The sequence below is a fragment of the Oncorhynchus keta genome, unplaced genomic scaffold (assembly GCF_023373465.1).
Source record: "Oncorhynchus keta strain PuntledgeMale-10-30-2019 unplaced genomic scaffold, Oket_V2 Un_contig_6244_pilon_pilon, whole genome shotgun sequence".
NCBI classification, from domain to species: Eukaryota; Metazoa; Chordata; class Actinopteri; order Salmoniformes; family Salmonidae; genus Oncorhynchus; species Oncorhynchus keta.
Window position 1 is genome coordinate 1,173,532 of NW_026288751.1, and position 15,465 is coordinate 1,188,996.

Consider the following 15,465-nt stretch of genomic DNA (forward strand, 5'->3'; position numbering starts at 1 on the left):
TTTTGGCTTGGAGTTCAACCCCAGTTAAGTACTGGGCCGTATGCACTGCCCTCCATAGCATCTTGCGGTCGGATGCTCCTTCGTCTTGACGACATTGAGGGGGAGGTTGTTATCCTGGCACCACACTGCCAGGTCTCTGACCTCCTCCCTATAGGTGGTCTCATCGTCGATCAAGTCCAACATCATCGTGTCATCGGCAAACTTGATGATGGTATTGGAGTCGTGGGCGGCCACACAGGCGTGGGTGAACAGGGAGTACAGGAGGGGGCTAAGCACTCACCCCTGATGGGACCCAGTTTTGAGGTTCAGTGTAGCGAATGTATTGTTGCCTAACCTAACCACCTGGGGCAGCCCATCAGGGAGTCCAGGATCCTGTTGCAGAGGGAGGTGTTCAGTCCCAGGGTCCTTAGCTTAGTGATGAGCTTGAGGGGCACTATGGTGTTGAACTTTGAGTTGTAGTCAATTAACAACATTCTCAAGTAGGTGTTCCCTTTGTCCAGGTGGGAAAGGGCAGTGTAGAGTGCAATAGAGATTGTGTCATATGTGAATCTGTTTGGGGGGTATGCAAATTGGAGTGGGTCCAGGGTTTCTGGGATGATGGTGTTGATGTGAGCCTTTCAAAGCATTTCATGGCTACAGATGTGAGTGCTACGGGGCGGTAGTCATTTAGACAGGTTACGTTGGCGTTCTTGGACACAGTGACTATGGTGTTCTGCTTGAGACATGTAGGTATTACAGACTGGGTCAGGGAGACGTTGAAAAGTAAGTGAAGACATTTGCCAGACGGTCAGCCTATGCTCTGACAACGCGTCCTGGTAATCTGTCTGAATGTTAATGTGTTTAAATGTCTTACTCATCGGCTACAGAGAGTGTGATCACACAGTTGTTCAGAACAGCCGGTGCTCTCATGCATGGTTCAGTGTTGCTTGCCTCGAAGCGAGTATAAAAAGGCATTTAGCTCGTCTGGTAGGATTGCTTCACTGGACAGCTCTCTGCTGGGTTTCCCTTTGTAAATCCGTGATAGTTTGCAAGCCCTACCACATCCTGACGAGCGTCAGTGCCGGTGTAGTAGGATTCGATCTTAGTCCTGCATTGACGCTTTGTCTGTTTGATGGTTTGTCGCAGGGCATCTGTAATTCATGGCTTCTTGTTGGGATATGTACGTATGGTCACTGTGAGGAATTAGTTAGGTAACATAGATAATTAAGATGTGTTATCTGCATAATATGCTTATTATAAGAATGTATCCCTTCGGACTCTGGTGTTGGCAGTTGCACTTCCTCCCTCAGCTTGGGTTTAGTCACCTGGAGCCCAGAGAGGGGAGAGGTCAGGCTTGTCTTTCACATGTCTCTGGTGCTATGCAGCATATCAGAAAGAGAAGAGGACAGGAGAGAACATTGTCTTCATATGTGAATGTGTCTTTACCTATTCTAAACCATGTGAAGGGATGGCGGGATTAAATGGGGAACCACATACTTGTCTCCACAATGTCTGTGAGCCAGTTACTCCCTCCTTGGGGGAGATAAGGTATGAGAAAAGATATGTGGTGTAGTGTCTGGAACCATTGTATGTCATCTCTGATGTTGCACCTAACCTGGGGGAGTGTTTGACCTAGAGGCTCACTCCCCTCAGTGAGCTTGTCCAGGCATGCAGTCAAGAAGGGGAGGGGTTAGTAGTACAGTACCTGGTAAGACACTTGACATCATCATCAGCCGCCTGGTTTGAGGTGCCCATAACCCAGTCTGTTAAGTACTCCACCATCTTATTCCTGCCAGGGACAAATGGACATTAATTGACTGTATGTAAATACAATGTCATGGTCTTTGTATTACTACGTATCAGTTGATATGTTGCGGTAAACCTGGACAGTACAGAACATGTTTGACTGACAGTCTAGACTCAAGGAGGACATTCTCACCTGAACTTTATCTCTTGGCAGAAGGCCAGGTCGTCTCGATCTCTCACCTGAACTTTGTCTCTTGGCAGAAGGACAGGTCGTCTCGATCGCTTACCTGAACTTCATCTCCTGGCAGAAGGACAGGTCGTCTCGTCTCTCCATCATCACCTCCACCAGCTGACACAGCTTGGTCTTCATCTGGATGGCATGGACCATGTTGCCCAGGATACGCACGTACCTGCCAAAACAACACAGGGCATGGGGAGAATGAGAGTGGGCAGTGTGATCACAGCACCAACGGTCTCATAGTCCAGGGTAAGCATGCCATGGAGGAGAGGAGCGAAGGCTTTTACCTGACCAGGTTGAGCATCATAGTCTCTATGCTGGCCTGTCCCAGGTGCTCTGAGCTGCCCTCAGTGTGGTTGTCCAGTAGGTTCTTCATGATGGCGATGGTCTGCTCCACAAACTGGGTGTTAGTGTCATTGATGGGAACCTACACAGATACAAAAAAATTATACATTTTACCACACAGGTTAACAGTGTCTTTGGATTTACAGGTACAACCCTTTTCACTGTACATATGTATGTGTTCCTCTCACCGGCCCCTGTGCGTCAAAAAAGCGGCTGATGCTGTTCTTCAGTTTGTTGAAGAGCATGGGGTAAAGAGCTGGGCTGAGCTCCAGGCCCACCAGATCCTTAACATTGGTCCGGATCTGAACACCCTTTTCATGGCTGCAAACCATGAGGGACAGCAGGCGGTCCAGGAAGCGGCCCAGGGGCGTCTCCGTGTTCCCCTCACAGGAACCCATGGAGATCATGGAGCCCTTCCTCTCACTGAGAGGCCCCATGGGGGGGCTGTAGGTGGCCAGGCCTGGGGCGCTGCGCTGCTGCAGACACACACCTCCCAGAGCACACAGGAAGCCCGTCATGTTGATCCACTCCTGGACACAGATAGGAGCAGAGGGACAACATCAATCCACAACCAATTCATTTGTGAAGTGTATTTTGATGTGCGTAAGGAGAATGCATAAGAACAGGCTAATGGATGTCTGCTTGCCTGGCCATCCTCTAGCTTAGTTTTGGGATGGGTGAGGATTAATTTGGTCGCCTGCTCCCATTTTGCATGCGTGTCTTCCCATGCCTATGGGGAAGATTATAAAACAAAACAAATGTTGAGTTGATGTGAATATCGTGTTTCACAAACATCATTCCATATTGAAGCATAAGGGTATGAACAGAAGCACAGCAGCAGGCCACTCTCACTTCTGTGTTTCCTGCAGTAGGATGTTCGATCCTCCTCAACAGAGCCATCACTCTCTTCTGCAGGGCTAACCGGCCTGAAAACACACAAACACACCATGACAGGAGCCTTGGCCTCTCAGACATCATCACCTGCTGAGCTCTCATGCTGTGACTGCCCTCTAGAGGTGGTACTCTGTCTATACACCATAAGACAAAGCACCGTCAACTCCAGGTTATAGGTCATTAGCGCGTTCATTCACTACTAACCTGTGGACATCATGTTGCTGACGGACGCAAACTCGATGAAGGTGTTGTAGTTGGGCAGGATGGTCTGGACCGGGACCTCGTCCACTCCACAGCGGACCTCAGCCTCCTCACAGAGGTGTCTGAAGCAGGACATGGCCACCAGAACGGCCTCCATGTCAGGGCTCCACAGGAACATGTAGAGACACACCTCCAGTTTGGTCTGGGCCTGTCTGCAGCTGGGGATGCCGCTGCCCACCGTGGCCCGCTCCTGGGGGAGGAAGACAGGACAGAACGGTTAGAACATTGGAGAATAGTGAAACAAAGGTCACATTCAGGAGGGGGTTCTGAATGCTAGAGCTACCTTTTTGCTTTACTCAAAAAGACAAATATGCCTAAATATAATTCTGAACTTTCTATAACCTTGTGCCCTCCTGGATGAGACCCACAGGTATAAGGACTACAAAACCCACAACACTGTGGCTCACCTTGTTCCTGAGGAGGAACTTGTTCCTGCAGATGAGGATCTCCCTCAGCCACTTAAGGATCTCTGTACTGTTGATCATCTGGTGGCCAACCAGCTTCTTACAGATGAAGAAGAGCACCTGGGAACTGTAGGGTACAACAACCAATCACAGTCAAACTGGTGACCTCCATCTGTGCTAACCAATCAGCATCAACGAACACTCAATTTTAACTGGCATCTAAGATAAGAGAACATCTATAAAACAATATAGATAAAAAAGGAGGGCTGAGGCTACCTGATGTCCCAGAAGGTTTCAATGGGAGCATCTGGGTTCCACAGCTCTATGGCCTCAGGTTGATGAAGGACCAAGAGGGCCTATAAAAAGGAAGAGAACACAAGGAGTATGTTTTAGCTACTGTGGCAAAATGTAACCATAATGGAGAAAAGGAGTGTGAGAGAACGAGAGATTGGGCTCACCTCCATGGCCTCCTGTGAACACTCTCCCATGTTGACCAGAGGCACCAGCTGCACCAAGCCGGTGATCAGCTCTGCTGTACTGCTCTGGATCTCTTGACCCTGCTTACCCGGGTTCTGACACACACACACACACACACACACACACACAATTCTACATGTAACATCGGTTCGCAAGTACTTTCGGCAGGCAAACGCTATTGGTGTGTTTGAGCCCTAAGACTTTCTAGCAAGTCTCTAACCTAACACTTGGCTAATTTGTCTAACTCTAACCCTGCAAGTGGAATTAACAATGATAAATCGCTTAATCCAACACAACAAATGTAGAAATAAAGGATAAGTACAACTACAGTGTTACACGGCCATCCTCAAACAGCAAAAGACACATTATTTCTGTCCAGGAGTCCTAAAGTAAACAGAGCAAACACTAACATGTAGCATGAGTTTGGGGTCAGCATGGATGAGCTTGACGAGAGCCAGCAGAAGGTACTTGTGGCTACGCGTGTCCAGGTCTGTGGTCTTCTCCTTGAACTTCAGACTGGTCATCTTCTCCTTGAAGGTCAGACTCTGAAGGAAACGAACAGTAGAGACTAGCCATTAGCAGGAGCATTATTTTAATATGAGGAGAGTGATAGAAAAGAGAAAGGTAAACAAGGAAAAATTAAGACAGTGACCCAGCGCACAGGGATCAGGAGAGCCACCAGGAGAGAAGGAATCAAGGGTCAAACAGGGGGCGCGAGAGAGAGGGAGAGAGACACTGTTTCATAAGTGCCCTTCATTGGTGGGCCATGAAACTGGAGGTGGACAAACAGACAGGAGCCATGCCTAAACCATCATGGGCAGGCCCACACACAAACACCAGGACACTGCAAACAGGAATTATGGATGAGGAAATAGCATTCTAGTGGTGTTTGAAGGTAATATTCAACTATGCACCAAAACAATCTATAGGCCTCTCATCTGTTCACAGGTGATAAACACAACCAAGTAGCCATCCATAGAACCTAGTTTGAAGGCATATCAACACTGTGATTATATTAAAATACTCCATTTAGGAGTTCAAATAAAGATGATGAACAATCCAAAGTATTAGTGAGTGTGCAAGTAGAACTCAGCCTCAACAGGCTGTAGTGCTGAGAAATTAACCAACAAGTCCATTGTTTTTATTTTTAAAACAACTAATTGACCAACATTTGTTCAATTACTTTAACTTCTATTTGTTCAGTTTTTTTCTGTGAGCTCAATGTGCAGTTTCTCTAGAGATAAATCACATCAAACCTGAACTGGGCGATTTAGTAGAGTTTAGTTTCCAACAGGCCAATGTTCCACATGGTTTAGTGTAGTAAGCGTGGTAATTAACTACTAAGACCATAATCCATTGTGTGCCTATTTGTCATTAGGGTTATATCCTTCCTGTTTGGCCCTGTCCGGGGGTGTCCTCGGATGGGGCCACAGTGTCTCCTGACCCCTCCTGTCTCAGCCTCCAGTATTTATGCTGCAGTAGTTTGTGTCGGGGGGCTAGGGTCAGTTTGTTATATCTGGAGTACTTCTCCTGTCCTATTCGGTGTCCTGTGTGAATCTAAGTATGCGTTCTCTAATTCTCTCCTTCTTTCTTTCTCTCTCTCGGAGGACCTGAGCCCTAGGACCATGCCCCAGGACTACCTGACATGATGACTCCTTGCTGTCCCCAGTCCACCTGGCCATGCTGCTGCTCCAGTTTCAACTGTTCTGCCTTGTTATTATTCAACCATGCTGGTCATTTATGAACATTTGAACATCTTGGCCATGTTCTGTTATAATCTCCACCCGGCATAGCCAGAAGAGGACTGGCCACCCCACATAGCCTGGTTCCTCTCTAGGTTTCTTCCTAGGTTTTGGCCTTTCTAGGGAGTTTTTCCTAGCCACCGTGCTTCTACACCTGCATTGCTTGCTGTTTGGGGTTTTAGGCTGGGTTTCTGTACAGCACTTTGAGATATCAGCTGATGTACGAAGGGCTATATAAATAAAATTTGATTTGATTTGTCCAGTCTGTGTGGGGCAGACACTGAGGGAGAGAAGAGAGAAGAACGTGCGAGACAGAGAGCAGTTGCTTTGTGAGTTATCTACCTGAAAATACATCATCTAAGTGATTGATAATTGGTATTCAGCAATAACAAAAGTATGCCTCATTTACTTTGAAGAACTACTAAAATAGTGATTTTGTCAGACAGCGTAGGCAGCAGATCTATAGAGATGAGATGACTTGGAACTAAATAATAAATAAAATAAAACAATCTGAAATATTTTAATAAATTAATGTGAATAAACAATGGTTAATAAGCAGTAATAGTCACAAACATCATTGGCCTTTTATTAATTGTTGTATTCTGTTTAGTTACAGCATTCAATCCACATTATGCATAGTGCATAGTGCATTTAATATTGAATTACATCTTAACGAAAATCGAAAAACAGTGGTTATTTTTCAATAACCGAAATGACCTCAAAAAGCACTAAAAATCGCTCAGCACTAACAGACTGAGATGCATGCTCCAGGAGCTAGCCTAGCATACAGATGAGATGGAGTGGAGGGAGGAGTCGGAAACAGGCTCACTTCAACCAGAGCACAGAGGAGGTGGAGGACGACAGGGGCTCTCTCTTATCTGTGGTAGCCTGAGGGTGGGGTCAGGGGTTAGAGGTCAGCTGCAGAGGAGTCGGAAGGAGGAAGTGTGGGGAGTGGTAGGGGTGGCAGTTATACTTACAGCAACAGACGCCCACTGCCATGCAAAACAGTGACTGTGACAGGTTGGCATCTGAGTGAGTGAGCGGCAGCAGCCAGGTCAAAGAAAATGGAGGAGGAGAAGGAAAGAACGGGGCAATATGAAAAGAGAAAATAAGCAGAGGACAAAGAAGCACCACCGAGTCAATGATGTCAGAGAGTTCCCTCTGCCGTCCTTCACTTCCATGAGATGAGTAGACCAAACACACAGATATGAGCAAGATGACACGCACACACAGGGAAGTGAGTGGTTATCAAAGATGGTTATCAAGAGAGTTATCAGATTTATATACAGTACCAGTGAAAAGTTTGGACACACCTACTCATTCAAGAGTTTTTCTATATTTTTACTATTTTCTACATTGCAGAATAATAGTGATATCAAAACTATGAAATAGCTCATATGGAATCATGTAGTAACCAAATAAATAAATAAATTTAAAAAAGTTACATTAAATATATGTTATATTTGAGATTCTTCAAAGTAGCCATCCGTTGCCATGATGACAGATTTGCATACTCTTGGCTTCCCCTGGAATGCTTTTCCAACCGTCTTGAAGGAGTTCCCACATATGCTGAGCACTTATTGGCTGCTTTTCCTTCACTCTGTGGTCCAACTCATCCCAAACCATCTCAATTGGGTTGAGGTCGGGAGATTGTGGCCAGATCATCTGATGCAGCACTCAGTCACTCTCCTTCTTGGTGAAATGGCCCTTACACAGCCTGGAGGTGTGTTGGGTCATTGTCCTGTTGAAAAACAAATGATAGTCCGACTAAGCGCAAACCAGATGGGATGAAGTATCGCTGAGGAATGCTGTGGTAGCCATGCTGGTTAAGTGTGCCTTGAATTCTAAATAAATCACAGGATGGTGTCACCAGCAAAGTACCATCACACCTTTTCCTCCATGCTTCTTGGTGGGAACCACACATGCAGAGATCATCCGTTCACCTACTCTGCGTCTCACAAAGACACGGCAGTTGGAACCAAAAATCTCTCATTTGGACTCATCAGACCAAAAGGACAGATTTCCACCGGTCTAATGTGCATTGCTCGTGTTTCTTGGCCCAAGCAAGTCTCTTCTTATTGTTGTCCTTTAGTAGTGGTTTCTTTGCAGCAATTTGACCATGAAGGCCTGATTCACGCAGTCTCCTCTGAACAGTCGATGTTGAGATGTGTCTGTTACTTAAACTCTGTGAAGCATTTAATTGGGCTGCAATCTGAGGTGCTGTTAACTCTAATGAACTTATCCTCTGCAGCATTGGTAACTCTGGGTCTTTCTTTCCTGTGGCAGTCCTCGAGAGCCAGTTTCATCATAGCGCTTGATGGTTTTGCGACTGCACTTGAAGAAAAATTCTTGAAATTTTCCAGATTGACTGACCTTCATGTCTTAAAGTAATGATGGACTGTCATTTCTCTTTGATTATTTGAGCTGTTCTTGCCATAATATGGATTTGGTATTTTACCAAATAAGGGCTATTGTCTGTATACCACCCCTACCTTGTCACAACACAACTGATTGGCTCAAACACATTAAGAAGGAAAGAAATTCCACAAATGACTTTTACAATGCACACTTGTTAATTGAAATGCATTCCATAAATAAGAATGGCATGGCTCAAAGGTCTTCTATTTATTTTCTGTAATACCACCTACCCCACCAAAGACATTCTTTAAAAAAGTATACTCAGTAATAAGACTTAACGTGGGCAAATAAAATTCATAGAATAAAAAGGAAAGTTTTTCATCAACTAAGTCCGAGGGTGGTTTTAACCTTCCAGACATGGTATTGTATGAACTCCCAACACAAGGCTTTCACTTGCGACATATACACTATATGGCCAAAAGTATGTGGACATCCTTTCAAATTTGTGGATTTGGCTATTTCAGCCACACCGGTTGCTGACAGGTGTATAAAATCGAGCACACAGCCATACAATCTCCATAGACAAACATTGGCAGTATAATGGCCTTACTGAAAAGCTCAGTGACTTTCAACGTGGCACCATCATACAATAGCACCTTTCCAACAAGTCAGTTCGTCAAATTTCTGGCCTGCTAGAGCTGCCCAAGTCAACTGTAAGTGCTGTTATTGTGAAGGGGAAACGTTTAGGAGCAACAACGGCTCAGCCGCGAAGTGGTAGGCCACACAAATTCAGAACGGGACCACCGAGTGTTGAAGCGTGTAACGTTTAAAAATCATCTGTCCTTGGTTGCAACACTCATTACAGAGTTCCAAACTGCTTCTGGATGCAACGTCAGCACAAGAACTGAAATGGGTTTCCATACCCAAGCAGCAGCACACAAGCCTAAGATCACCATGCGCAATGCCATTCATCGACTGCAGTGATGAATCACACTTCACCATCTGGCAGTCTGACGGACGAATCTAGGTTTGGTGGAGGCCAGGAGGAGGAATAATGGTCTGGGGCTGTTTTTCATGGTTCAGGCTAGGTCCCTTAGTTCTAGTGAAGGGGAATCTTAATGCTACAGCATACAGTGACATTCTAGACCAGGAATTCCCAAACTGGGTATGGAGGTACGCGCAATGCTGTCAGGGGTACGCCAAATAAAAATGTATTCACATTTTCAAACAGTCCATTTGTATTCAATATGCGGGACAAAATTGAGGCTGATTAAGAAGTTGGACAACACACAGGTTTTTCCATCATTGTATGATTTTTTTGTGTGCAAATGAACTCAAGCTTGCGGACAATGTCAAATGTGATATAAAGCAACGGAGTGAGTTGGTGTGCAATTACGCAGGTACCTTCCCGAAACTGATGAAACAAACAACTGTATTCCTTATCCCTTTCATTCCCTGCTTCCAGTCCACTTACCGATATCTGAACAAGAGAGCCTCATCGAAATTGCAACAAGCGGTTCTGTGAAAATGTAATTTAATCAGAAGCCACTGCCAGATTTTTGGATTGGGCTGCGCTCAGAGTTTCTTGCCTTGGCAAAACGCGCTGTTAAGACATTGATGCCCTTTGCAACCACATACCTACAGTATGTGTGGATTCTCTGCCCTCACTAGCATGAATACTAAATACAGGCACAGACTGTGTGTGTAAAATGATTTAAGACTGAGACTCACAATTAACAAATAAAGTTTTATATGTAAGATGCCTAAATAAAGAGCAAAATGATTGATTATTATATTATTTGTGCCCTGGTCCTTTAAGAGCTCTGTCATTTCCCACGAGCCGGGTTGTGACAAAAACTCACACTCATTCTTATGTTTAATAAATGTATCGTATAGTGTGTGTGTGTGTGTGTGGTGTGTGTGTGTGTGTGTGTGGCAGGCTTACAATGATGACAAACTACAATTGAGAGTGCAATGACCCTGGTGCTAGAGGGGGTACGCAGCTGGAGGTTGAATGTTTGAAGGGGTACAGGACTATAAAAATGTGGGAACCACTGTTCTAGACGATTCTATGCTTCCAACTTTGTGGCAACAGTTTGTGGAAGGCGCTTTCTTGTTTCTGCATAATAATGCCCCCATGGACAAATCGAAGTCTATACGGAAATGAATTGTTGAGATCAATGTGGAAGAACTTGACTGGCCTGCACAGAGCCCTGTCCTCAACCTCATAGAACACCTTTGGGATGAATTGGAATGCCGAATGCAAGCCAGGCCTAACCGCCCAACATCAGTGCCTGACCTCACTAATGCTCTTGTGGCTGACTGGAGTCCCTGCAGCGATGTTCCAACATCTAGTGAGTGGAGGCTGGGGGGGGACCAACTCCATATTAATACCCAGGATTTTGGAATGAGATGTTCGACAAGCAGGTGTTCACATACTTTTGGTCATGTAGTGTATCAAAAAGTTTCGAATATAAATATTTTCGAAACATCAGAGCAACCTTGAATGAATCTTATTTGAGTTATAAAAAAGAAAAAAAACTATTGGAACCAAGATTGGAACCAAATGATGTTATCACAAGATGGAGGGAAAGTTGGCGCAAAAGTAACGAAATTACACATAACGAAAATGTATGTTTAATCCTGTATAAACTAAATGTTTACAATTTATTATACAAGAGAGAAAACTCAAGTCTACAGCACAACAGCAGAGTCATGTCTTAAGTGTAAAACTACTTGCTTTCTGGGAATGCTATGAAGTCCAAAATGTATGGACGGAGCAAGAAAGTTGGCTGTCAGAAGTATTGCAATGTAAACTTTCTTTTAATCTATCTGTCCGCATATTTCATGACATTGCATATAGTGGTGTAGTGAGATACCCAATGAGCTGGACGATTCACTCATCTTGAAAAAAACATACTAAAAACTTGGAAATCAATCAATCCGCCATCATGTACATAATGGAAAAATTGAATGATATATTATTAAAATAGCATGGGCGACCACGAAAAACAAATTGGTACAATTTAAGGCCAAGTGGCAAATAATAATGCACTAAGGATGGGGGTGTGAGCATACGGGTCTGGGCAGAGGAGATGTAGTCGTTGTTTGAGTGCGTCTGTAACTTGTTGTTTGTATGTATAAGTTCTTATTTGGAGAAAAAAAAGAAAGAGGGGGGATTGCTGCTCCCGTTGCTGTGAAGCTCCTGCTCTCCACAGTAAAACCACACAGACACTGCAGTCTGGCATTGAATTACATCTCATCCCAACATGGCCCATTCATTTAAAAAAAGAATCATGCACACTGCTAATATTTGGGTTTGTTGAGTATGTTTTTGTTTCCAAGAGTGTGTGTTTTGTTGTGTGTGTGTGTCTTACCGGAGTCATGCGGAGGGGAGCGTGCGTACTGCAGCCCCTCATCACGTGGCCCAGCGTCTCAGAAACCATGATCCTCAGCTCTCCTGAGTAGCAGTACACCGCATCAATCTTAGGCCACCAGTCCAATGGAGACTGCAGCAAAGGAATGGACAGAGGGTTCAACTCAATCCTCTAAACAAATCTACTGTAGGCTTCATTAGAAAACATTTGAAACAGAATCCTGTAAAGAGACTTGGATAATACAAGGGCCTGTAGGTTAAATAGTAAGTGGGTGTTGAGTCTTATCCCAATCGAAACTCATTCAGAAAGTGACATGGGGCCTTCAGCCCAGTAGGATTTGTTAGGGTGGAGAGATGAGACTTCTCCAGTTTGCCTGGAGGGGAGAAAGATGGCAGCTGTACTCTCATACTCTCCGTTACACACCCACCAACCCAGACAGACAGAGACACGCAGGAACAAAAGCAGCCTCTGACTTCTGCTCACAGACAGGAAGTGCTTTGCGTGAGGGGGGTGAGAGAGAGACCAGTTATACTCTCACTCCCTCACACATAGTCTCCTAGGCACATGGGGAGCTAATAAAAGGGTCTCTGTATGAAATCTTCCCTCAGGCACTTCCTATTGAAACACACAAACACACACACACACAAACCACATGAGTGTCTGCAGCACTTCCTCTCCCTGCATGGCTCATCCAGAGTGAGATGGTAGTCGATCTAATGGCTGGGTAATAGAGCCAGCCCAGTGTATACAGTAGTGACATCATCTACACAAAGTCACCACAGATAAGGTTACCACTGGTCATTCTAGACATGCACTGTGTGCACACAGCATTGGTCACTTTATATACTTTGAATAGTGGCACTGGACATTGGCATTTGGTGTGTTGATTGATCCCTTAACCCTATGTTAGGCCATGACAACACACACTTACATTGGTGATGATTCTGTGTAGGGAGTTGACCAGGACAAAGTGGAAGGTTGGAGGGGAGGATGACGCCAGGCAGACCTGAAATGGAGGGGAAAAATAAAGAGAGATTAATCAGGGATCACAGAGTCCTTACTTCAACACACCAGTATGTGGTTAAAAAGTGTGCATCAACAACCCTTTCTATGAAATACTATACTCCAAAACTCAGCTCCATCATTCATCGAATCAGACGGCTCATTCATCACAAAACCAACTGATATTGCCAATTACTTGAATGATTTTTTCCATTGGCAAGATTAGCAAACTTAGGCATGGCATGCCAGCAACAAACGCGACATCACACATCCAAGTAAAACTGATCAAATTATGAAAATCAAGCATTGTAATTTTGAATTCCGTAAAGTGAGTGTGGAAGAAGTGAAAAAACTATTATCGTCTTTCAACAATAAGCCACCGGGGTCTGACAACTTGGATGGAAAATTACTGAGGATAATAACGGACGAAATTGGCCCTCCTCTATTTGCCATAGCTTCAATCTAAGCCTAGAGTGTGCCTGGAGGAAAGCAAAAGTAATTATGTTACCCAAGAATAGCAAAGCCCCCCTTTACTCGCTCAAACAGCCAACCAATCAGCTTGTTACCAACCCTTAGTGAACTTTTGGAAAAAATTGTGTTTGGCCAGATACAATGCTATTTTACTGTAAGCACGCTTATAGAGAAGGACATTCAACAAGCACGGCACTTACACAAATGACTGATAATTGATTGGCTGAGAGAAATTGATGATAAAAAGATTGTGGGAGCTGTTTTGTTAGACCTCAGTGCGGCTTTTGACATTATCGATCATAGTCTGCTGATGGAAAAACGTATGTGTTATGGCTTTACACCCCCTGTTATATTGTGGATAAAGAGTTAACTGTCCCAATAGATATTTTTTTTTACCCCTTTTTCTCCCCAATTTCATGATATCCAATTGGTAGTTACAGTCTTGTCTCATCGCTGCAACTCCCATACGGACTTGGGCGAGGCGATGGTTGAGAGCCATGCGTCCTCCGATACACGACCCAACCAAGCCGCACTGCTTCTTGAAACAATGCCCGCTTAACCCGGAAGCCAGCCACACAAATGTGTCTGAGAAAACACCATACACCTGGCGACCGTGTCAGCGTGCATGCGCCAGGCCCGCCACAGGAGTCGCTAGAGCGTGATGGGACAAGGACATCTCTGCCAGCCAAACCCTCCCCTAACCCTGGACAACGCTGGGCCAATTGTGCACCGCCTCATGGGTCTCCCGGTTTCGACAGAGCCTGGAAAGAGTTACCCGTCTAACAGAACACAGAGGGTGTTCTTTAATGGAAGCCTCTCCAACATAATCCGGGTAAAATCAGGAATTCCCCTGGGCAGCTGTCTAGGCCCCTTACTTATTTCAATCTTTACTAATGACATGCCATTGAGTAAAGCTATGTATGCCGAGGACTCAACACTATACACATCATTTCTACAGCGCGTGAAATCACTGCTTAACAAAGAGCTGCAGTCAGTTTCAGAATGGGTGGCAAGGAATAAGCTAGTCCTAAATATTTCAAAAACTAAAAGCATTGTCATTTGTGACAAATCATTCACTAAACCCTAAACCTCAACTGAATATTGTAATGAATAATGTGGACATTGAGGTGACTAAATTGCTTGGAGTAACCCTGGATTGTAAACTGTCATGGTCAAAACATGTTGATACAACAGTAGCTAAGATGGGGGAGAAGTCCATCCATAATAAAGCACTGCTGTCTTTTTAACAACACTATCAACAAGGCAGGTCCTAAAGGCTCTCGTTTTGTAACATCTGGACTACGGTTCAATCGTGTGGTCAGGTGCCACAAAGAGGGACCTTGGAAAATTTTAATTGGCTCAGAAGAGGGCAGCACGGCTGGCCCTTAAATGTACACGGAAAGCTAATATTAATAGTATGCATGTCAATCTCTTATGGCTCAAAGTGGAGGAGAGATTGACAATCACTACTTGTTTTTCAAATAAGTTTTGACATGCTGAATGCATTGAGACGTCTGTTCAAACTACTAGCACACAGCTTGGACACCCATGAATACCCCAGAAGACATGCCCAAGCCAAGAACAGACTATGGAAGGCACACAGTACGACACAGAGCCATGACTACATGGAACTCTATTTCACATCAGGTAACTGATGCAAGCAGATAAAAATACACCGCATGGAACAGCAGGGATTGTGAAGAAACACACACAGACACAGACACACATGATAAGACATGTACATACACATGGATGTTGTATTGTAAATATGTGATAGTGGAGTAGAGGCCTGAAGGAACACACTCAATTTTTGGGTAAGTGTTGTGAAATGTAATGTCATGTAATATTTTAAACTGTATATATAACTGACTTAATGTTGCTGGACCCCAGGAAGAGTAGCTGCAGGGATCCTTAATAAACACAAATAAATACCTTAAAATGCTGGTTGTTGTGGGGATTGATGCGGAAACAAGAGACAAAGCAGTCGATCATGAGGTCCACGTCTGCGTTCTGGCTTCCCGCCCCTCTGGAGAAAGGCTTGGCTGGGTTGAAGAGCAGGGCCTGACAGGAGAAGGGAGAAACAAAGTCCATAGCATCAGCTGTGACTGGTTACCACTGGTGACTAATACTGGATACTATGTTTATAATACCTTCCCATAACACTGATGATC

The 15,465-nt window shown here is 44.6% G+C and overlaps 1 protein-coding gene across 1 annotated transcript in view; it reads right to left on the minus strand.

Moving 5' to 3' along the window:
* LOC118391349 (neurofibromin-like) overlaps positions 1–15,465 on the minus strand; it is a 70,561-nt gene that overhangs the window by 37,836 nt on the left and 17,260 nt on the right. The window contains exons 10-23 of the mRNA XM_035782670.2: positions 15,227–15,355; positions 12,753–12,827; positions 11,822–11,953; positions 4,755–4,889; positions 4,326–4,439; positions 4,144–4,223; positions 3,871–3,994; positions 3,407–3,653; positions 3,161–3,234; positions 2,955–3,038; positions 2,497–2,838; positions 2,251–2,390; positions 2,013–2,135; positions 1,685–1,768 (exon numbers count right to left, since the gene is read on the minus strand). Of these exons, the coding sequence (XP_035638563.1) occupies positions 1,685–1,768; positions 2,013–2,135; positions 2,251–2,390; positions 2,497–2,838; positions 2,955–3,038; positions 3,161–3,234; positions 3,407–3,653; positions 3,871–3,994; positions 4,144–4,223; positions 4,326–4,439; positions 4,755–4,889; positions 11,822–11,953; positions 12,753–12,827; positions 15,227–15,355 (1,883 nt within the window). The remainder of the gene's footprint in view (positions 1–1,684; positions 1,769–2,012; positions 2,136–2,250; positions 2,391–2,496; positions 2,839–2,954; positions 3,039–3,160; positions 3,235–3,406; positions 3,654–3,870; positions 3,995–4,143; positions 4,224–4,325; positions 4,440–4,754; positions 4,890–11,821; positions 11,954–12,752; positions 12,828–15,226; positions 15,356–15,465) is intronic.